The sequence below is a fragment of the Mobula hypostoma genome, chromosome 21, assembly GCF_963921235.1.
Source record: "Mobula hypostoma chromosome 21, sMobHyp1.1, whole genome shotgun sequence".
Taxonomy (NCBI): Eukaryota; Metazoa; Chordata; class Chondrichthyes; order Myliobatiformes; family Myliobatidae; genus Mobula; species Mobula hypostoma.
Window position 1 is genome coordinate 56,343,330 of NC_086117.1, and position 24,494 is coordinate 56,367,823.

Genomic DNA, 24,494 nt, shown 5'->3' on the forward strand with positions numbered 1-24,494 from the left:
TGCAAGGTTTTGGTGAATGATGTTTGCCACTTGATTGTGCTGGTGTAAGTAATCAGATTGAGTTAAACCGCTACAGGATCCTGTAACATGTTGGATTGTTTCTGGTTTCTCTGGGTATTTTCAGCATTTATCATCTTGAATTTGTTGGTCTTTTATTAGTTATTTTGATCTTTTTTTGTACTAGTGACCTGGTCCTGAATTGCAACAAGGAACCCTTCTGTGCACCCACAAAACATGTATTCCACACAGCACATAGAACAAAATATTAGCACAAATACATTAAAAATATAAAATTCAAAATGCATTACAGGTAAACAGTAATCAGCTCCCTGACATAGTGATGAGATCTTAGCGGTGTCAGGGTATTGATTTGTGTCACAGCCTGAGGGAAGAAGCTGTTACCCAGTCTGGCAGTCTAGTCCTGATGCTCCTGTATCTCCTTCCTGACGACAGTGGGTGGAAGAGTTTGTGGGATGGGTGGTGCGGATCCTCAGCAATGCTTTGGGACCTTCGTCTGCAACAGTCCCGGTAAATGACACAAATAGTGGGGAGGGCGACCCCAGTGATCCTCTCAACGGTTTTTACTGTCCTCTGTTGGGTCCTGCGGTCTGACGCCTTGCAGCTTCCATATCATACAATGATGCAGCCAGACAGGACCCTGTAGAAAGTTGTTAGATTGGTGCGGGGGGAGCCCCTGTCAAGGGAAATGGGATTACTATCAGCAAATATACAGGGCTGAATGTCTTATTCCTTCCATTTCCCGTGTTGTTATGGCCAGAAGGTCAGCACCACCCTGGGACCGCTGTCCTGAGACGCAGGGAAGAGGATTTATGAAACCAAGTGGTGGCAGAGATTGTGGCTTCCTTTTATGGAGAATATGTTCATCACCAAAGGTTGTTATAGCCGGGGGTGGTAATATGAACAAGCTGCCACTACCTATTAAACGCTCCCAATGGTGTGCATCTCAAATAGCCTCTGACACCCAAGTCCAGCTCCCGGCCTTCACGTGTGCCTTAGCTACTAAGCCCGGCGGAACTGTTTCTACTGACAGAAGGGGCAAAGGCGGGTCACCGGTGCCCTAAAACCAGTCGCTTGGTGCAGATGGGGCTCATCAGATGTGGTTGGCATTTCATTTAGGAAAAGGAAATCTCTGATCTCAAACCTCCGCTGCCTTGCGGCTATACCCGCTCTGGGGTTGGGGGGCTTCGGGAGTAAACCCTGAGGGAAATATCTGAAGCAAGAGTCTCGAGAGCAGTCTTGCGCTGACTGGCACCTCCTGCGACACTGCTGGTGCCAAGCTGTGTCAGTCCCTGCTGTTCCTTTGCGTTTACCCGCTGCATGGCGAGGGAGAGCCCACTGCTTGGGCAACAGCTTTCTCTCCGCGTCGTACTGCCCTGGGCTTGCCTGTCCCGAAGACAGCTAGGACACAACATCCGTGGTTGACCCTGACCAACAGAAGGCCTCCTCCTCATCACTATCACAGATATTTCCCAAGGACGGGCACTGATTGGAACACATTCTACGGCTGGGTTCTGACAGATGTAGACTCCTGTGAAATCCCCAAGCCGCTGGCTGAGATTATTGGTTTCTGTCAGATCCCATTCTGTCTGCGGGCACTGGATTCATTAACACGTTTGGAATGGGGTTTTGAAAGGTCAACCAAATAACAGACGGAATGCAATATGCTTCCGCGGCCCAGGCACACCGTTACCGCAACTGCTCGGAGTTAATGTCGAGCAGAGCACCACACAGGGACAGGCCATTCGGCCCACAGTATCTGTGCTAGCCCTGATGCCAATTTAAACTGATACCTTCTGTCTGTACATAGTCCATATCTGTCCATTCCCAGCCACATGTGCTGTTCTTGAGTCTCTTTAGTGTCAATATTGTTTCTGCTTCTACCATCTTTCCCAGTACCGATTATAGTACTCTCCAAGGTAAAACAAACCTGCCCCATGCATCTGCTTAAACTTCCGCCCACTCATCTTAAATCTACAGTACTGTTCAAAAGTCTGAGGCATATACCTATAGCTAGGCTGCCCTAAAACTTTTACACTGGACTGCATTTGTCAACATGGAGTGGAGAGCGAGTCTGTAAATCTGGCGGGAACAAAGGATGTTGGAAGTTGTGAGGGTGGAGCACCGTGGGAGGGGTGTGGGACAGGTGGCAGAGAAGGAGTGACAGGGGTGGGGGTTGGTGCAGGTGTAGACTCACACAGTCCTGAGACACCAGACAAGATCATTTGATTTCAAACAAATGGTTTATTGGCCATTACAGAATGTCTCTCTGGTGCTTCCCGCTCTCTCCCCTCTCCCTTCCCCTTTTCCCAACCATGATTCCCCTCTCCCTGTCCCCTTCCCACTCTCAGTCCACAATAGAGACCCAGATCAGAATCAGGTTTATCATCACTCACATATGTCATGGAATTCGTTTTTTTAGCTGCAGTACATAAAATTACTACAGTACTGTGCAGAAGTCTTAGGTCCCCTAGCTATATATATGTGCTCAAGACTTTTACACAGGACTGTAGGAGCAGAATTAGGCCATTTGGCCCATCGTCTGCACCCCCAATCCATCATGGCTGATTTACTATCCCTCTCAACCCCATTCTCCTGTTTTCTCTCAGTAATCTTTGACACCCTGGCTAAGCAAGAACTTATCAGCCTCTGCTTTAAATATACCCAATGACTTGGCCTCCACAGTTGCCTGTGACAATGAATTCCAGATTCACCACCCTCTGACTAAAGAAGTTGCTCCCCATCTCTGTTCTAAATGGTTGTTCCTCTATTCTGAGGCTGTGTCCTCTGGTCCTAGGCTCACCCACTATAGGCAACATCCTCTCCATGTCCAAAGTGAAGTCAGACATTGTGGATGAACAGACAAACCGGCCGCTGAGGAAGTCAGTGGGTCAGGCAGCAGCTGTGGAGGGTATCAGAGCGGTGGAGCACAGCAGCATAGCGGTTAGTGTAATGCTACTAGAGCACCTGCAACCTGAGTTCAGTTCCTGCAGCCGCCTGAAAGTTCTCCTCGCGACCATGCGTGTTTCCCTCAGACGCTCTGCTGTGACTGGACAACAATTTTTCTTTCAAAAGTGTTGCTTCCGCAGAATTTTTTTTTGTTTACAATAGACCACTTGAAGCTGAACACAAATATAATTTCAGACTAATTGTATCAGCTAGGAATTTGAAGAAACAAGAAATTAGCATTTATTGAATATAATGTGTTTAATTACCTAACAGTGCTGATGCTTTACAATATTTCAACTAAGCTAAAAGTGTTTTGTCGATGATTTTCATTTGTACTCAGTGTCTGCTTCTTCTTGCTTAAGTATCCAACAATAATCAGCCAGTATTGATGGATTCCAGTTACCCTGATACCATTTCTCCATGACCACAGTGTCCTGGTGAGACCTTTCACCGTGCTCGTCACTGACAGCGCCAAGATTTGCAGGGAAGAAGTCTAAATGGGAATGCAGAAAATGAATCTTTAGTGACATGTTGCACTTCATGGTTTTGTTTGCTTGAACCATGTTGTGAACCAGCTGCACGTAGTTTGGTTCTCTGTAGTTGCCAAGAAAATTTTCAACAACATCCTTGAATGCCTTCCATGCGATTTTTTTCCAGCCCCACTAGCAGTTCTTTGAATTGCGTGTCTTTGATGACCTGTTTGATTTGTGGACCAACAAAAATGCCTTGCTTAATCTTGGCATCAGTTATTCTGACTTGAATTAGGAATTGAAATAAGAAATATCGGCAATTTTTTAAAAAATGGTGCATGATAGGGAAATTTCATGGTTCTTTTCATAATCAGCTTTCCAGAACCCAAAGTATACAGGAGGCAAAAGCTTTGCTGCCTTTGTTCCAGAGCAGTATGGGTCAGGGTTAGTAAGTTGTGGTCGTGCTTTGTTGACACCGGAAGTGTGGCAACCATTGTGGGCTGCCCCGTCACAGCCTCAGACTGTGTTGGTCATTGAAGTAAACAACAAATTCCAATGTATGTTTCAATGTACATGTGACAAACAAAGCGAATCTTAAATCTCTCTCACGTGGAATGACGGGGAAAATAACACTTGAGGAGAGGGATTGTTTTTATTGGGGCTAGGATGGACAGTGTGGGCTGAATGGCCTGCTTCCCGTTGTAATAGATAACTAAAGAGAATATTGGAGAAAGGAGTGGAAGGGATGGGAGCAAACTATCACCCGCCTGTCTCTGTCCCCCAACTCCCTCTCCAGCTCCCTGGCTCAATGTGTCCATCATCCTTCACCCTCTCTCATCAACCAATCACCTACCAGCTCATGCCTCACCCTTCCCGCCCCTTCCTCTTCATCAGACCATAAGATACAGGAGCAGAATTAGGCCATTTGGCTGGTCGAATCTGCTCTGCCATTTCATCATGGCTGATCCACTTTCTCTGTCAGCCCCAATCTCCTGCCTTCTCGCCATATCACTTCATGCCCTGACCAATCAAGAATCTATCGACCTCTGCCTTAAATATTTGTAAAGACTTGGCCTCCACAGCTGCCTGTGGCAACGAATTCCGCAGATTCACTACTCTCTGGCTAAAGAGAATGCTGGCCATTTTCCCTCTATCTTTCAGTCCTTCTCCGAAATCGTCACCTTGTCTCCGTGGAGAGGCTTGTAAGTTTCTGAGATCTTGAGAGTGATGCTGTCTGGAACTTAGCTCCTGGCAAGGTCATCAATACAGTAAGGTCAAGGGGGAGTTTCCAGACAAACAGCGATCCAACCAAGACCTCAATGTTGAGCTGGTGGAAGATGATGACTCATCACAATGGTAGGGAACATGGAGGAAGGCTGTGACAGTGAAGGGAATCCAGTCACCTTGCATTCCATGCCCACTGGACCCTGACCCCCATCTGTCAATGACTGTGTGGTGGCTGACCACACATCAGTCTCCCCAGGTTAAACAAAGTCATGGCCAAGCATCCTCCATTAAGGGAATCCATCCTAACATCCCAGATTTGGTCCTGTCCCGTGGCATTCAGCAAGAGGCAAAGGGGGCAGACCCCAATTAGTTGCTAAAGCCAACAGAAGAGCCACCAATAGGCAACCTCTTAGGAGAACATCACACTCAACGTGGTGATCCCACTATCATCCCTCAGTCCTGATGCAGGATCACAACCTAACCTGAAAAGTCCTCAAACCCTTTTCCCCTACAGATGATTTAGATTTCAGGTTGTAGATTTAGTTATCAAATGTGTAGGATGGCAGTGCAGCAGTTAATGTAATGTTATTATAGCATCAGTGGCCTGGTTAAATTCACACCTCCACCACTGATGTTGCTCTGACCTGCATCTCCTCCAATTCCTGAGCATCAGTGCTCACTCCATCTTCCTACTGCCTTAACAGTTCCTCTTGTCCTTACCTATCACCCAATGAGCCTTCACATCCAACATATCATCCTCTGCCACTTCCCGTCTCCAAAGGGATCCTACCATCAAATATGTAGTTACATCCAATCCCCTTCTGCACTTCCCACAGGGATTCCTCCCTCTGTGATTCCCTTGTCCATCCGAATCTCCCCACTAATCTCCCTCCCTACACTTATCCCTACAAGTGGCTAAAGTGCCACACCTGCCCATTCACCTCCTCCCTCACCTCTATTCAGGGTCGCACCTGCCCATTCACCTCCTCCCTCACCTCTATTCAGGGTCGCACCTGTCCATTCACCTCCTCCCTCACCTCTATTCAGGGTCACACCTGTCCAATCACCTCCTCCCTCACCTCTATTCAGGGTCACACCTGTCCATTCACCTCCTCCCTCACCTCTATTCAGGGTCACACCTGTCCATTCACCTCCTCCCTCACCTCTATTCGGGGTCACACCTGTCCATTCACCTCCTCCCTCACCTCCATTCGGGGTCACACCTGTCCATTCACCTCCTCCCTCACCTCCATTCAGGGTCGCACCTGTCCATTCACCTCCTCCCTCACCTCTATTCAGGGTCGCACCTGTCCATTCACCTCCTCCCTCACCTCCATTCAGGGCCACACCTGCCCACTCACCTCCTCCCTCACCTCCATTCAGAGTCACACCTGTCCATTCACCTCCTCCCTCACCTCCATTCAGGGTCACACCTGTCCATTCACCTCCTCCCTCACCTCTATTCAGGGTCGCACCTGTCCATTCACCTCCTCCCTCACCTCCATTCAGAGTCACACCTGTCCATTCACCTCCTCCCTCACCTCCATTCAGGGTCACACCTGTCCATTCACCTCCTCCCTCACCTCCATTCAGGGTCACACCTGTCCATTCACCTCCTCCCTCACCTCCATTCAGGGTCATACCTGTCCAATCACCTCCTCCATCACCTCTATTCAGGGTCACACCTGTCCATTCACCTCCTCCCTCACCTCTATTCAGGGTCACACCTGTCCATTCACCTCCTCCCTCACCTCTATTCAGGGTCACACCTGTCCATTCACCTCCTCCCTCACCTCCATTCAGGGTCACACCTGTCCATTCACCTCCTCCCTCACCTCCATTCAGGGCCACATCTGTCCATTCACCTCCTCCCTCACCTCTATTCAGGGCCACACCTGTCCATTCACCTCCTCCCTTACCTCCATTCAGGGCCCCAAACAGTTCTCCCAGGTGAGGCAACACTTCACCGTGAATCTGCTGGGATCGTGTGTTGTATCCAGTGCTCCCAACGTGGCCTCCTCTACATTGCTGAGATTTGTCGTTAACTCTGGGCCCTCTTCGTTGAGCACCTCTGCTCCATCCGCCAAAAGCGGAACTTCCTGGTGGCCAAACATTTTAATTCCCATTCTAACATGTCAGTCCATGCTTTCCTCTTGTGCCACGATAAGGCCTCTCTCAGGGTGGAAGATCAACACTTCATATTCCATCTGGATAGTTTCCAATCTGATGGCATGAATATCAATTTCTCCCTCTAATTAACAAAAATTTGTCCCTCCACCTTCCCTCTCCTTCTGTTACCCACTCTGGCTTCTTATGCCTTCTCACCTGCCTATCCCCTCCCCCTGGTGCCCCTCCTTCTTCCTTTTCTCCTATGTTCCGCTCTCTTCTGTCAGATTCCTTCCTCTCCAGACCTCTACCTTTCCCACCCACCTGGCTTCACCTGTCAGCACCTAGCTAACCTCCTTCCTCTCCCACTACCTTTTTATCTTCCCTCTTCCATTTCAGTCCTGAGGAAGGGTCTCAGTCCAAAATGTTGACAGTTTATTCATTTCCATAGATGCTGCCTGACCTGCTGAGTTCCTCCAGCGTTTTGTGTGTGTTGTGTGTGATGGTAAGTTGCCCTGCTCCAGCTTGTTCATCCCCCGAGTGAATACAGGAGAGCAGCACTGAGCAAACACTGGGGGGCAGCACTGAGCAAACACTGGGGGGGGGCAGCACCGAGCGAACACTGGGGGGCAGCACCGAGCGAACACTGGGGGCAGCACCGAGCAAACACTGGGGGGCAGCACCGAGCGAACACTGGGGGGCAGCACCGAGCGAACACTGGGGGCAGCACCGAGCAAACACTGGGGGGCAGCACTGAGCAAACACTGGGGGGCAGCACCGAGCGAACACTGGGGGGCAGCACCGAGCAAACACTGGGGGCAGCACCGAGCGAACACGGGGGGGGGGCAGCACTGGTCAAACACTGGGGGGGGCAGCACTGAGCAAACACTGGGGGGGCAGCACTGAGCAAACACTGGGGGCAGCACTGAGCAAACACCGGAAAGCAGCACCGAGCGAACACTGGGGGGAAGCACCGAGCAAACACTGGGGGCAGCACTGAACGAACACTGGGGGGGCAGCACCAAGCAAACACTGGGGGGGGGGCAGCACTGAGCGAACACTGGGGAGCAGCACTGAGCAAACACTGGGGGGGGCAGCACTGAACGAACACTGGGGAGCAGCACTGAGCAAACACTGGGGGGGGCAGCACTGAGCAAACACTGGGGGGGCAGCACTGAGCAAACACTGGGGAGCAGCACTGAGCAAACACTGGGGGGGCAGCACTGAGCAAACACTGGGGGGGCAGCACTGAACGAACACTGGGGGGCAGCACTGAGCGAACACTGGGGGGCAGCACTGAGCGAACACTGGGGGGCAGCACTGAGCGAACAATGGAGATCAGCACCAAGCAAATATTGGACAGCAGCATCAAAAAAACACCAGAGTGCAACACCAAGCAAACAACAAACACAAAAATAATGTACATTGAACCATTTAGTGAAATGCCTCGTTTGCACTAACAACCAAAACAGCATGCTGCTCATCCCACTGAGCTTCTGCAGTGGATTGTGTGATGCTCCAGATTAGTTAGTGTGGATGAAGCTGCACTGCACTGTAACATAGTACGATAGTTTACCAAGCCTCTTGTCTTTTGGTCTGGTTCACAACCTGTCACCACTTGCTGCCATTACACATTGCTGATATCATTTCCAGAGTTAAGATCATGCAGAGTTCACTGAAGTCATTAAACTGGTGAGATTTCACCGTGCCTCGCTGTGAAATGTCCTGAAGACATGACACTTTGATGCATGACGTGCATGTGACATTTTGCTAGTAGTCCAAGCTGTTAAACGCTTGTTAGGTTCTGATATTTTTGATCCAAGGTTCTTTCAGAAGTCAAGAAAGAGGCACAAAACCTGTTGCTTCATGGTCTTTTCATTAAACACTAATAGAACAAAGAGAACTGGAAACAGCAGGAAGCAGAGTCTTGTATCTAAGCACAAAGAATAGAAGAAGATGGCCAGCCAATGTATTCAGCCATTCTTGTACCATAGATAAGAAACACTCCATTCAAATTTGTAGATAAGAGTTAACTAATCAGATAGCCCCTATTTAAATACTGCAATACCAAGAGCTTCCAAAAAGAGAACCGTAACCACAAGGAGACATACTAAACGACTGCATGTACATACTGTGACCACTAGGGGACACACTGAACGACTGCATATACACACTGTGACCACTAGGGGACACACTGAACAACTGCATATACATACTGTCACCACTAGGGGACACACTGAATGACTGCATATACATACTGTCCCCACTAGGGGACACACTGAACAACTGTATATACATACTGTCACCACTAGGGGACACACTGAACAACTGCATATACATACTGTCACCACTAGGGGACACACTGAACAACTGCATATACATACTGTCACCACTAGGGGACACACTGAACAACTGCATATACATACTGTGACCACTAGGGGACAGATTGAACAGCTGCATGTACATACTGTGACCACTAGGGGACACATTGAACGATTGCTTGTACAGTACATACTGTGACCACTAGGAAGCATACTATACAGTTACATCTATATAGGTAGCTGTATAAAATACTAGCAGGAATAAATTGTTAAACTGCGAAGGTAATAATGATTAAAGAGTTGAATCAAACATACTGTTCACCAGCCCTTCATAACATTCAACATGTATCACCACCTCACATAAATATTTCAGAATTTAGTTGATTTTAAAACAAATTATTTTTACTACAAGCACGTGATGCTGGAGGATCTCAGCAGGTCAGGTAGCTTTTACATTTTATTCTGCACTGTTATTGGTTTAGCTGATTCTGCCTGAATGCACTGTGTAATGATTTGAACTGTAGTGTTGGCTTTTGAGGTTTTTAATCTGAGGGTCTTTCAGCAGTTGAGAATGAGACACAGAATATTGCTTTATGATCATCTTTTTTTATAGTACAGCACAGTACAGACCCTTCGGCCCACAATGTTGTGCTGACCCTCAAACCCTGCCTCCCATATAACCCTCCACCTTAAATTCCTCCATATACCTGTCTAGTAGTCTCTTAAATTTCACTAGTGTATCTGCCTCCACCACTGACTCAGGCAGTGCATTCCACGCACCAACCACTCTCTGAGTAAAAAACCTTCCTCTAATATCCCCCTTGAACTTCCCACCCCTTACCTTAAAGACATGTCCTCTTGTATTGAGCAGTGGTGCCCTGGGGAAGAGGCACTGATTATCCACTTTATCTATTCCTCTTCATATATTGTATACCTTTATCATGTCTCCTCTCATCCTCCTTCTCTCCAAAGAGTAAAGCCCTAGCTCCCTTAATCCCTGATCATAATCCATACTCTCTAAACCAGGCAGCATCCTGGTAAATCTCCTCTGTACACTTTCCACTGTTTCCACATCCTTCCTATAGTGAGGCAACCAGAACTGAACACAGTACTCCAAGTGTGGCCTAACCAGAGTTTTATAGAGCTGCATCTTTACCTCGCGACTCTTAAATTCTATCCCTCGACTTATGAAAGCAAACACCCCATAAGCTTTCTTAACTACCCTATCCACCTGTGAGGCAACTTTCAGGGATCTGTGGACATGTACCCCCAGATCCCTCTGCTCCTCCACACTACCAAGTACCCTGCCATTTACTTTGTACTCTGCCTTGGAGTTTGTCATTCCGAAGTGTACCACATCACACTTCTCCTGGTTGAACTCCATCTGCCACTTCTCAGCCCACTTCTGCATCCTATCAATGTCTCTCTGCAATCTTTGACAATCCTCTACACTACCTACAACACCACCAACCTTTGGTCATCTGCAAACTTGCCAACCCACCCTTCTACCCCCACATCCAGGTTGTTAATAAAAATCACAAAAAGTAGAGATCCCAGAACCGATTCTTGTGGGACACCACCAGTCACAACCCTCCAATACGAATGTATTCCCTCCACCACAACCCTCTGCCTTCTGCAGGCAAGCCAATTCTGAATCCACCTGGCCAAACTTCCCTGGATCCCATGCCTTCTGACTTTCTAAATAAGCCTACCGTGTGGAACCTTGTCAAATGCCTTACTAAAATCCATATAGATCACATCCACTACACCACCCTCATCTATATGCCTGGTCACCTCCTCAAAGAACTCTATCAGGCTTGTTAAACACAATCTGCCCTTCACAAAGCCATGCTGACTGTCCCTGATCAGACCATGATTCTCTAAATGCCCATAGATCCTATCTCTAAGAATCTTTTCCAACAGCTTTCCCACCACAGACGTAAGGCTCACTGGTCTATAATTACCTGGACTATCCCTACTACCTTTTTTGAACAAGGGGACAACATTCGCCTCCCTCCAATCCTCCGGTACCATTCCCGTAGACAACAAGGACATAAAGATCCTAGCCAGAGGCTCAGCAATCTCTTCCCTCGCCTCGTGGAGCAGCCTGAGGAATATTCCGTCAGGCCCTGGGGACTTACCGTCCTAATGTATTTTAACAACTCCAACACCTCCTCTCCCTTAATATCAACATGCTCCAAAACATCAACCTCACTCATATTGTCCTCACCGTCATTAAGTTCCCTCTCATTGGTGAATACCGAAGGGAAGTATTCATTGAGGACCTCGCTCACTTCCACAGCCTGCAGGCACATCTTCCCACCTTTATCTCTAATCGGTCCTACCTTCACTCCTGTCATCCTTTTGTTCTTCACATAATTGAAGAACGCCTTGGGGTTTTCCTTTACCCTACTCATCAAGGCCTTCTCATGCCCCCTTCTTGCTCTTCTCAGCCCCTTCTTAAGCTCCTTTCTTGCTTCCCTGTTTTCCTCAATAGACCCATCTGATCCTTGCTTCCTAAACCTCATGTATGCTGCCTTCTTCCACCTGACTAGATTTTCCACCTCACTAGTCACCCATGGTTCCTTCACCCTACCATCCTTTATCTTCCTCACCGGGTCAAATTTATCCCTAACATCTTGCAAGAGATCCCTAAACATTGACCACATGTCCATAGTACATTGCCCTGCAAAAACATCATCCCAATTCACACCCGCAAGTTCTAGCCTTATAGTCTCATAATTTGCCCTTCCCCAATTAAAAATTTTCCTGTCCTTCCTGGTTCTATCCTTTTCCATGATAGTGCTAGAGGCCAGGGAGCGGTGGTCACTGTCCCCCAGATGCTCACCCACTGAGAGATCTGTGACCTGACCCGGTTCATTACCTAGTACTAGATCTAGTATGGCATTCCCCCTAGTTGGCCTGTCCACATACTGTGACAGGAATCCATCCTGGACACACTTAACAAACTCTGCCCCATCTAAACCCTTGGAACTAATCAGGTGCCAATCAATATTAGGGAAATTAAAGTCACCCATGATAACAACCCTGTTATTTTTGCACCTTTCCAAAATCTGCATCCCAATCTGCTCCTCGGTATCTCTGCTGTTACCAGGGGGCCTATAGAATACCCCCAACAGAGTAACTGCTCCCTTCCTGTTCCTGACTTCCACCCATACTGACTCAAAAGAGGATCCTGCTACATTACCCACCCTTCCTGTAGCTGTAATGGTATCCCTGACCAGTAATGCCACCCCTCGTCCCCTTTCCTCCCCTCTGTCCCTTTTAAAGCACTGAAATCCAGGAGTATTGAGAATCCATTCCTGCCCTGGTGCTGGCCAAATCTCTTTAATGGCCACTACATCATAATTCCATGTATGTATCCAAGCTCTCTGTTCATCACCTTTGTTCAGATGCTTCTTGCATTGAGGTACACACATTTCAGCCCTTCTGCCTTGCTACCTTTACACCGTTTATTCTGCTTCTCTTTCCTCAAAGCCTCTCTATATGTTAGATCTGGCTTTACTCCATGAACTTTTTCCACTGCTCTATCACTCTGGGTCCCATCCCCCTTGCAAATTAGTGTAAACCCTCCTGAACCATGCTAGCAAACCTACCTGCAAGGATATTGCTCCCCCTCGAGTTCAGGTGCAACCCATCCAATCTGCACAGGTTTCACCTTCCCCAGAAGAGATCCCAATGATCCAAAAATCTAAAACCCTGCTCCCTGCACCAACTCCTCAGCCACGCATTCAACTGCCATCTCCTCCAGTTCTTACCATCACGGTCACGTAGCACTGGCAGCAATCCTGAGAACGCCACCCTTGAGGTCCTGTTCTTCAGCCTTCTGCCTAGTTCCTGAAACTCACACTTCAGGACCTCATCCCTCTTCCTGCCTATGTTGTTGGTGCCAACATGTATCACGACCTCTGGTTGCTTTCCCTCTCGTACCAGGATGTCGTGCACCCGGTCAGAGACATTATTAAGTGCCAATAGAGCAGAAGAAATAGAAATACAGACTGTGACAGAGGTTCGTAGTAGAAGGGTCAGAAATGTCACCAGGTTTTGGACACGGCATGCAAGCAGGCAGCAAGGTATTGCTGTGCTGGGTTCAGGTCTCGACAAGCACTACGACGGAAAGAATGCAGTTAAATACTATCACAGTGAAATAATAATTAGCTGACGCGTGCATATTCACGAGCACAATTGCTGTATCTGCTGTGCTGCCGAATCTGTAGTTGTGACAAGAAGAGGCAACAGAAGAAGAGAGTGCTGTCTCATATTTGGCTCTTTTTATACACATAGGTAAGAAACATTCCATTCAAACTTGTAGATAAGAATCAGCCTATCAGAAAACCCCTATTCAAATAATGCAGCGCCAGAAAAACTTCCAGAATCATACAAGTGTGACCGCGAGGGAACACACTGAACAACTACATACACATATTGTGCCCACTAGGAAGCATACTACACAGTTACAGGTATACAAGTAATTATATATAGAAGTTACTAGCAAGTAATTGATTGTCAAACTGCAAAAGTAAAGCACAATTAAACGGTCTGTTCTAAGAATTAAATAGTCTGATCTGATGGCAGGAACGGTTTGCAAGTCAAGCTTTCTACTGTACTTTGGTAATCCCACAACAGTATCTCTGGGCACCAGGGTATTGAAGTGTTCGTCCCAATGCTCTTACAGCTTGGGCCGTCACAGCTTGGAGTTCAATTCTGATGCCACTTGTAAGGAGTTTGTGCGTCCTTCCCGTGGAGTGCAGGGGTTTCTTCCGGATGCTCCCGTTTCCTCCCACCGTCCATACATGTAGGTTAGTAGGTAGCAGGTTAATTAGTCATTGTGAATTAGGCTGGCGTAATATTGGGAGTTACTGAGCAGTGCAGCTTGAAATGCCTATTCCATGCTGTATCTCTAAATACACAAATAATAAACCAGTCCCCATATCAGTTCCTCCCAGGTGACAACGGCCTGACCTCTGGGCAGCCCATACAAATGAGTAAGAAGCTGGGAGGGGATGGGTGGGAGAAGAAAGAATGTGACAGTAGAGTACAATAGACCAAGGGAGAAAGCAATGGAGGAGAGGAACTGGAGGGGTGGTCTGGGTGAACAGAAGAGAAGGGAGCCAAAATGGGAAATGGAAAACGAAATAGTGGGAAGGTGGGAAATTACAGCAAGCTGGAGAAATCGATGGTCATGCCAACAGGTTGGAGGCCACCCAGGCGGAAAGTGAGACGTTGCCCCTTCACTTTGAGTGTGGCCTCATTGTGACAGGACAGGGGGCCATGGACTGACACGTCAGAAAGGGAACGGGAAGTCGAATTGAAATGGGCAGCCACGGGAGGCTGATGAGGCCCTTTTGTGGCAGATCAGCAAAGGTGCTGGACGAAGTGGATCCCCAATCTGCAATCTGAAGTACTGGGAGCTGCACAGAGAGCACTGAATACTATGTTATTAAAAATATAACTACTTATAAATTTTAGTCATAGAATACTTTTATTAAATTTGTTTGTGGTATTTCAACCTCTGCTCAATAGATGTGTATTCAGTTTCACTCACGACGACTCTGAACTGTTTCTACAACCTACAGGCTCACTTTCAGGGACTTTATTCAACTCATGTTCTCAGTAATGCAAACATGAGAAAATCTGAAAATGCTGGAAATCCAAATCATCTAGACAGCATCTATGGGAAAGACTAAACTGTTAATGTTTCAGGCTGAAACCCTTCATCAGGACTGGAAAAGAAGAGAAGTTAGGATAAGCCATGTCAATCATTCTACTTCCCATTCCCATTCTGACGTGTCAGTCCATGGCCTCCTCTACTGCCGCGATGAGGCCACACTCAGGGTGGAGGAGCAACACCTTATATTCCATCTGGATAGCCTCCAATCTGATGGCGTGAACATTGATTTCTCCAACTTCCAGTAACTGGCCCCCCACTTCACTGTTCCCTGTTCCTGTTTATCTCCTTACCTGCCCATCATCTCTCTCTGATCCTCCTCCCCCTTCCCTTTCTGTCCTCTCCTATCAGATCCTTCCATCTCCAGCCTTATCTCTTCCACCAATCAACTTCCCAGCTCTTTACTTCAGCCCCTCCCCCTCTCCTGGTTTCACCAATCACCTGCCAACTTGTACTTCTTCCTCCCCTCCCCCCACCTTCTTACTCTGACTTCTCCCCCTCCTTTCCAGACCTGATGAAGGGTCTCAGTTTGAAATGTTCACTGATCACTCTTTTCCATACATACTGCCTGGCCTGCTGAGTTCCCTCCAGCATTTTGTGTGTGTGCAAATGTTTCATTTGCACTATTTGTCTTCTTTTGCAGACTGGTCATTTGTTAGTTTTGGTTTCTGTGTATACTTTCATAAGTTCTATTGTACTTTGTTATTTTCCTGTAAATGCCTGTAAGAAAATGAATCTCAAGGTAGTATGTGGTACATTGATAATAAGTTTACTTTCAACTGTCATTTATCTTCCATTCTGCAAAATGTTGTTCAAAAATTGGGCTGCTTACTTTCTGGTTTGCTGCCTGTGTGATGACTTTATTGAGATTGGCTGCTAATCCAGTCAAAGCTGCTGGACAGGAGGAACCATTTAAACTGGTGTTGGTCGTGAATCCTCAACATTACATCCTTGTTTTTACATTCCAGTAGGGGTGAACGGTGAACCTTTATAAAGCGCTGGTGAGGCCTCACGTGGGAGCAGCTTTGGGCCCCTTATCTGAGAAAGAATATACCAACATTGCAGAGGATTTAATGGAGGTTTTTGAAAACTATTCTGGGATTAAAAGACTTATCGTATGAGAAGTGTTTGACGGCTCTGGGCCTGTACTGGCTGGAATTCAGAAGAATGAGGGGTGATCTAATTGAAACTTTTCGAGTGTTGGAAGGCCTCGATAGAGTGAATGTGCAGAGAATATTTCCTGTGGTAGGAGAGTCTAAGCCAAAGCACACAGCCTCAGAATAGATCTGTTTAGAACGGAGATGAGGAGGAATTTCTGCAGCCAGAGAGTGGTGAATCTGTGGAATTCATTGCCGCAGACGGCTGTGGAGGCCAAGTCATTGGGTATATTTAATGCAGAGGTCGATAGATTCTTGATTAGTCAGGGCATGAAGGGATACAGGGAGAGGACAGGAGATTGGGGCTGAGACGGAAAATGGATCAGCCATGATGAAATGGCTGAGCAGACCCATGGGTCAAGTGGCCTAATTCTGCTCCTATATCTTATGGTCTTATACAGAGATTAGTCACAGACCATTCTGAGCAACCTTCTTTGAGGCCAACACCCAGCATCATTTCTTCACCACTGACGTCCATCCCTCACACCGTTATTCACAAACGTCACAGAACATTCAAAGTTCAAAGTAAATTTATTATCAAAGTACATATGTGTCACCACATACAACCTGAGATTCATTTTCTTGTGGGCATTCTCAGTGAATCCATAATTGAATAATAACCATAATAGAATCAATGAACAACCGCACCAACTTGTGCAAAGGACAACAAACTGCGCAAGTATAAAAATAAATAAATAGTAATAATAAATAAGTAAGCAATAAGTACCAAGAGCATGAGTTGAGGAGTCCATTGGTTGTGGGAACTTTTCAGTGATGGAGTGATTGAAGTTGAGAGAAGTTATCCCCCTTTGGTTCAAGAGCCTGATGGTTGAGGGGCAGTAACTGTTCCTGAACCTGGTGGTGAGAGTCCTGAGGCTCCTGTCCCTCCTTCCTGATGGCAGCAGCGAGAAGTGAGCATGTCCTGGGTGGTGGGGGTCCCTGATGATGGATGCTGCTGTTTTCTGCCGATAGTGCTCTGTGTGGATGTGTGTACTCAATGGTGGGGAGGGCTATACCCATGATGGACAGTAATCACTACTTTTTGTAGGAGTTTCCATTCAAGGGCATTGTGCTTCCATACCAGGCTGTGATGCAGCCAGTCAATATACTCTCCACCACACATCTATGGAAGTTTGTCAGAGTTTTAGGCGTCACGCCAAATCTTCGCAAACTCCTCAGGAGGCACTAATGTACTCTCTTCATAATTGCACTTGTTATGGACAAGTCCTCCGAAATAATAACAACGAGGAATTTAAAGTTGCTGACCCTCATCTCTCTGTGAGCCAGTCCTCTGATCCTCCAATGAGGCCTGGCTCATAGGCCTCTGGTTTCCTTCTCCTGAAGCCAACAACCAGTTCCTTGGTCTTGCTGACATTGAGTACGAGGTTATTGTTGAGGTACTGCTCAGGGAGATTTTCTATCTGTCTCCTATCTGCTGATTCATCACCGCCTTTGATTCGGCCTACGAGAGTGGTGTCATCAGCAAACTTGAATATGGCTTTGGAGCTGTGCTTATCCACAAAATCATAAGTGTAAAGTGAGTAGAGTAGGGGGCTAAGCACACAGCCTTGTGCTGCACCTGTGCTGATGGAGATTGTGGAGGAGACGCTGTTGCCAATCTGAACTGACTGGGGTCTACAAGTGAGAAAATCCAGGGTTCAATTGCACAAGGAGGTATTGAGGCCTAGGTCTTGGAGCTTATTGATTAGTTGAAAGATAATAAGAATGGATAGACAGATAGGTCAGTAGGTAGATAGATAGATAAATAAGTAAGCTGATTAAACTATATCGCCTGGGTCACATAACTGAGTGGCTGTGTTTTGAACTTGCAGGTCTGGCAGTGCGGAGGCAGCATGGAGGTTCTACCCTGTTCCCGGGTCGCCCACATCGAGCGCACTAAGAAGCCCTACAACAATGACATTGATTACTACGCCAAGCGCAACGCCTTGCGGGCCGCCGAGGTCTGGATGGATGAGTTCAAGTCTCACGTCTACATGGCCTGGAACATACCAATGAACGTGAGTGTGGCCTACCCACCGGAAGAGGGGAGCTCGGTGGAGCTCGGCATGGGGTGGGGAAGGGGCTCGTGACTGGTGCTCCTCCTGTTGGAGAGAGCCGGCACTGAACGTCTGGTGAAGAGAGGGGTTCTGAGCCAGCTGCTGAGTGCAGTAGAGGTCTGCAGATGTGAGTTTGTACATTCTCCCCATGACCGTGTGGGTTTCCTCCGGGTGCTCCAGTTTCCTCCCACAGTCCAAAGACGTAACGGTTAGTAGATTCATTGGTCATTATAAAATGTCCCGTGATTAGACCAGGGAGTGAATAGGTAGGTGCTGGGGGGTACATGTTGGTGGGCCAGAACGGCCTTTCTGTACTGTATCAATAAATAAATAAATAAATAAATAAATGAGTGAATGAATGAATGAATGAATGCTGGGAACCCAGAGCAGCACACACAAAATGCCCGAGGGTCTCAGCGGGTCAGGCAACATCTATAGAAATGAATAAACAGTCAACTTTTCAGGCTGAGACTCTTCAACAAAATTTCGAAGGGCAGAGGCCTCAAAGAAGTTAAAGTCCAGTGCGAATCCTTGCAGCACCTGGTGAACCTGTGGTCTCTGTTTCGGAGGCCAAAACCATCTTTCTAGAGGGTGAACCCTCGCAAGGCATTAGGCCCTGGTGGTGTAGCTGGCAAGGCACTGAAAAGCTGTATCAACTAACTGAAGGGAGTGTTCAAGGAGATCTTCAATCTCTCACTGCTGCAGTTGGAGGTTCATGCCTGCCTCAAAAGGGCGACAATCATTCCAGTGTCCAAGAGGAGCGGGGTGAGCTGTCTCAATGACTATCACCCAGTGGCGCTCACATCTACTGTGATGAAGTGCTTTGACAGGTTGGTCAGGGCCAGAATCAACTTCTGCTTAAGGAAGGACCTGAAACCGCCCCCCCCACAATTTGCCCATTGCCATAATAGGTTTACAGTGGATGCAATCTCACTGGCTCTCCACTCGGCCTTGGATCGTCTGGCAATAGCAATACCTACGTCTGACTGCTGTTTATTGATTAAGGCTCAGCGTTTAACACCATCATTCCCTCAGTACTAATCATCAAACTCCAAAGCCTGAACCTCTGTACCTCCCTCTGCAAATGGATCCTGGATTTCCTCACCTGGAGACTACAGTCTGTGTGACTATCTCGCTCCTGTACACCCTCCATCACCATCCAGAAATCCACCGTCTCCTCCTCACTGACAGTCAACACTGGCGCACCTCAGGGGTGTGTGCTTAGCCCACTGCTCTACTCTCTATCTACACATGACTGTGTGCCTAGGCACAGCTCAAACACCATCTATACATTTGCTGACAACACAACTATTGTTGGCAGAATTCTGGATGGTGATGAGAGGGCGTACAGGAGCCAGATAGATCAGCTAGTTGAGTGGAGTCACAGCAACAACCTTACACTCAATGTCAATAAGACCAAGGAATTGATTGTGGACTTCAGGAAGGAGAAGTCAAGGAAACACACACCAGTGCTCATCGAGGGGTCAGCAGTAAAAGGAGTGAGAAATTTCAAGTTCCAACATCTCTGAGGATCTATCCCAGATCCAACTTATCAATGCAGTTACAAAGAAGCACAACAGTGGCTATATTTCAAAGTTGCTGGTGAACGCAGCAGGCCCCTGACAAAGGGTCTCGGCCTGAAACGTCGACTGTACCTCTTCCTAGAGATGCTGCCTGGCCTGCTACGTTCACCAGCAACTTTGATGTGTGTTGCTTGAATTTCCAGTATCTGCAGAATTCCTGTTGTTAGTGGCTATATCTCATTAGGAGTCTGACGAGAATTGGTATGTCGGCAAAGACACTTTGTAATTTCTACAGATGTACCATGGAGAGCATTCTAACTGGCTGTGTCACCGTCTGGTATGGGGGGGGGGGTGGCGGGGGTCACGGCACGGCATCAGAAAACACTGCAGAAAGTTTTAATCTCAGCCAGCTCCATCATAGGCACCAGCCTCCCCAACATGGAGGAAGCCTTCAAAAGGCAATGCCTCAAAAAGGCAGCGTCCATCACTAAGGACCCCCATCATCCAGGTCATGCTCTCTTCTCATTGCTACCATCAGGAAGGAGGTACAGGAGCCTGAAGACACACACCCAGTGATTCTGAAACAGCTTCTTCCCCTCTGCCATCCGAATTCTGAATGGACATTGAACCCATGAACATACCTCACTATTTTTTCCCTCTCTTTTTTCACTATTTAATTTAATTTTCTTTTTATAAATATACTTCTTATTGCAATTTATATTTTTTTTCAATTACTATGTATTTCAACGCACTGCTGCTGCAAAATAACAAATTCCGCCACGTATGCCGGTAATATTAAACCTGATTCTGATTCTGCTCCTGCTCTTTCGCTTTGCTGACACTGAGGGAAGGGTTGTTGTCACGGCAACGTGTTACCAAGCTCTCGATCTCCCTCCTGTACTCTGACTCACCGTTACTTGAGATCTGACCCCACTACAGGGGTATCATTTGCAAACTTGCAGACAGAGTTAAGAGCAGAGCGTGGCCACGCAGTCGTTGAGGCTGTGAGGAGTAGAGGAGAGGGTTGAGGATACAACCTTGTGGAGCGCCAGTGTTTAGAATAATCATATTGGAGGTGCTACTTGCTACGGCCTGTTACTCTGAGTCAAGGGTCCTGTTGCAGAGGGTTTGGAGATGGCAGAAGTCAGGAAGACTCCAGGGGTTCGGACAGTCCTGCTGTGGCCCCGTGAGAGTTGCCCAGAAGTACAACTTTTGTGTCCCGAAGAAAAGCCTCGGCCTGAGATGTCAACTGTTTTCTCTTCTCCATCAATGCTGCCTGACTTGCTGAGTTCCTCCAGAACTTTGCGTGTGTTTCTATTTATAATAACACTTTGGTTTATGCGCTGTGTGTAGTATGTGTTTGGTGAGCACCGTGGTCTAGAGGAATGTTGTTGGTTTGGTTGTATATATATGCAGTCAGATGACAATTCCTTCCCCTCCAGCCCTTGACCTTCCCCCCCCCCCGCCCACCAGGCTTTGCCTATCACCTTCCAGCTCACCTCTTTCCCTCCCCCCCAACCCACCTTTTCATTCTGGCACCTTTCCCCTTCTTTCTCAGTCCTGAAGTAAAGTCCTGGCCTGAAACGTTGACAGTTTATTCATTTCCATAGATACTGCCTGACCTGCTGAGTTCCTCCAGCATTTTGTGTGTGTGTTGCTCTGGATGTCCAGCATCTGCAGAATCTCTCATATTTAGGATGGCAATCAAATTGAACATGAACTTGATACCCCCCGAAATCTACCCCTCTCTTTCTCTTGAGCACAGTAGCATGGTCACTTAGCAGCTAAAGCAATGGTTCACAGTGCCAGTGATCAAGGCTCAGTTCCTGCATGTAAGGAGTTTGTACGTTTCCCCCGTCACTACAGGGGTTTCCTCCGGGAGCCCCATTTTCCTCCCACATTCCAAAGATGTACGGGTTACTAGGTTAATTGGTCACATTGGTGTAATCGGGTGGTGTGGGCCCGTTAGGCCAGAAGGGCCTGTTACCATGTTGTATCTCTAAATGAGGTACAGTAAGGTGGGTGACTCGATCGGGCAGTCAGAGGAGCGATAAATCGAATGGTCTCCAGTGTGCGCTGTGGACTCCATTAACCCTTTCCGTTTACCCTCCCAGAATCCAGGAGTTGACTTCGGCGACGTGTCGGAGAGAGTGGCCCTGCGAAAGAAGCTGAACTGTCGGAGTTTCAAGTGGTACAGGGACAACGTCTACCCGGAGATGAGGGTCTACAATGACACGGTCACCTACGGAGAGGTGAGCTGGTTCCTCCTGGCCCACGCACGCTGAACCTACCTCCTGGCGGTCCGAGCCAGGAGCCGCTGGCAGGGAGGGAGGATGGTGCGTGCTGTAGGGGAGGGTTCCGGTGAGAATAAACGGAGCAGCTGATCAGAGAAACTTGCCCACTCCACAGCCGGTAAAGCCCTTGCACAGCTGGATGCCTCTAAAAGGTGTCATCCATCACTCAGGACTCCCATCACCCAGAACATACCCTTTTCTCATTGCTACCATCACGGAGAAGGTATAGGAGCCTGAAGACACACAAAAACACCAGCTTGCTATTTTTTTGCTCTCGTTTTGCACTAACTTAATTTAATTTATATATATATATATTTCTCATGATAATTTAAAGCTATTACCATGTATTTCTGGTTTAAGGTGCCCTGGTGAAGCACAGTGACGACTTTCTGGCAGCAAACACAAGTATTTTATTACTGGCGCCTTTTCTGGACAACGATCACCACAGTCAATAGCCTGTAACTTCCCTTTTGTAGATGAGCATTTGAACCACCTGTCCAACCTGGCATTTTGGGGTGTGAACTGAAGCTTTGAAGGTGCAGGACGGTTGTGATGTGATCTGTGTGTGGGCCGAGCTGAGGTATTGGAACCTGGGCCCAAGAGTGGGGAATGAGCCGATGACTGACCACTTTAAGTGCCGGGCCGAACTGGAAAGGTTGGGTATGTGTCGAATTGAGGTGGCAGGTTCCGGGCCCGAGAGCATATCAAAGTGGCAGGGCTTGAGTCTGAAAGCAAGGAATGAGGGGCTGTTTGGCCATTTTAAGCACAGATTGAAAAGGTCAGCGTGCTGGGGCTGGAGACGAGGGACGGGCCAGTTCAGCTCATTGCTCCTCGAGGTTACTCATCTCTGTGTTGAACTGAGGAGGCAGCTTGTGACCAACGGGCTGCTGGACCGGCTGCGGCGGTGACTGGCTTTGTGTCTCTGGATTCACTTCCTCGAACTTCAGATCTGAATGTTACTTGCTTGCATGACTTGTTTTTTCTGTCTGTGCAATGGGTGCTTGACGTTTTTTAACGGGTTAACGTAGAAACATAGAAAATAGATGCAGGAGTAGGCCATTCGGCCCTTCAAGCCTGCACCGCCATTCAGTACGATCATGGCTGATCATCCAACTCAGAACCCTGCACCAGCCTTCCCTCCATACCCCCTGATCCCCGTAGCCACAAGGGCCTCTTAAATATAGCCAATGAACTGGCCTCAACTGTTTCCTGTGGCAGAGGATTCCACAGATTCACCACTCTCTGTGTGAAGAAGTTTTTCCTCATCTCAGTCCTAAACTTCCCCTTTATCCTCAAACTGTGACCCCTCGTTCTGGACTTCCCCAACATCAGGAACAATCTTCCTGCATCTAGCCTGTCCAATCCCTTTAGAATTTTATACGTATCAATCAGATCCCCCCTCAATCTTCTAAATTCCAGAGAGTGTAAGCCTAGTCGATCCAGTCTTTCACCATATGAAAGTCCTGCCATCCCAGGAATCAATCTGGTGAACCTTCTTTGTACTCCCTCTATGGCAAGGATGTCTTTCCTCAGATTAGGGGACCAAAACTGCACACAATACTCCAGGTGTGGTCTCACCAAGGCCTTGTACAACTGCAGTAGTACCTCCCTGCTCCTGTACTCAAATCCTCTCGCTATAAATGCCAGCATACCATTCGCTTTTTCACCGCCTGCTGTACCTGCATGCCCACTTTCAATGACTGGTGTATAATGACACCCAGGTCTCGTTGCACCTCCCCTTTTCCTAATCGACAACCATTCAGATAATAATCTGTTTTCCTGTTCTTGCCACCAAAGTGGATAACCTCACATTTATCCACATTAAATTGCATCTGCCATGAATTTGCCCACTCACCTAAATTATACAAGTCACCCTGCATCCTCTTAGCATCCTCCTCACAGCTCACACTGCCGCCCAGCTTCATGTCATCCGCAAACTTGGATTTGCTGCATTTAATTCCCTCGTCTAAGTCATTAATATATATTGTAAACAACTGGCGTCCCAGCACTGAGCCTTGCGGTACCCCACTAGTCACTGCCTGCCATTCTGAAAAGGTCCCGTTTATTCCCACTCTTTGCTTCCTGCCAACCAATTCTCTATCCACATCAATACCTTACCCCCAATACCGTGTGCTTTAAGTTTGCACACGAATCTCCTGTGTGGGACCTTGTCAAAAGCCTTTTGAAAATCCAGATATACCACATCTACTGGTTCTCCCCTATCCACTCTAATAGTACATTCTACTATCCACTACATAATGTACTGGGTGGGCACAGGAGTACATTCAGCCAGAGACTCATTCCACCGAGATGCAGCACAGAGCGTCATAGGAAGTCATTCCTGCCTGTGGCCATCAAACCTTACAACTCCTCCCTTGGAGGGTCAGACACCCTGAGCCAATAGGCTGGTCCTGGACTTATTTCCTGTCATAATTTACATATTATTATTTAATTATTTATGGTTTTGTTACTATTTAATTATTTATGGTGCAACTGTAACGAAAACCAATTTCCCCCGGGTCAATAAAGTATGACTATGACTAGTTACATTCTCAAAAAATACTGTGAGATTCATCAGACATGATTTTCCTTTCACAAATCCATGCTGACTTTGTCCGATGATTTCACTGTTTTCCAAATGTGCTGTTATCCCATCTTTGATAACTGACTCTAGCATTTTCCC

General features: G+C 47.4%; 1 protein-coding gene across 3 annotated transcripts in view; it reads left to right on the forward strand.

Moving 5' to 3' along the window:
- galnt9 (polypeptide N-acetylgalactosaminyltransferase 9) overlaps window positions 1-24,494 on the forward strand; it is a 223,090-nt gene that overhangs the window by 140,846 nt on the left and 57,750 nt on the right. For all 3 annotated transcript variants that reach the window (XM_063074080.1, XM_063074081.1, XM_063074082.1), the window contains 2 exons: window positions 17,770-17,955; window positions 21,632-21,769. In XM_063074080.1, coding sequence (XP_062930150.1) covers window positions 17,770-17,955; window positions 21,632-21,769 — 324 coding nt within the window. The remainder of the gene's footprint in view (window positions 1-17,769; window positions 17,956-21,631; window positions 21,770-24,494) is intronic.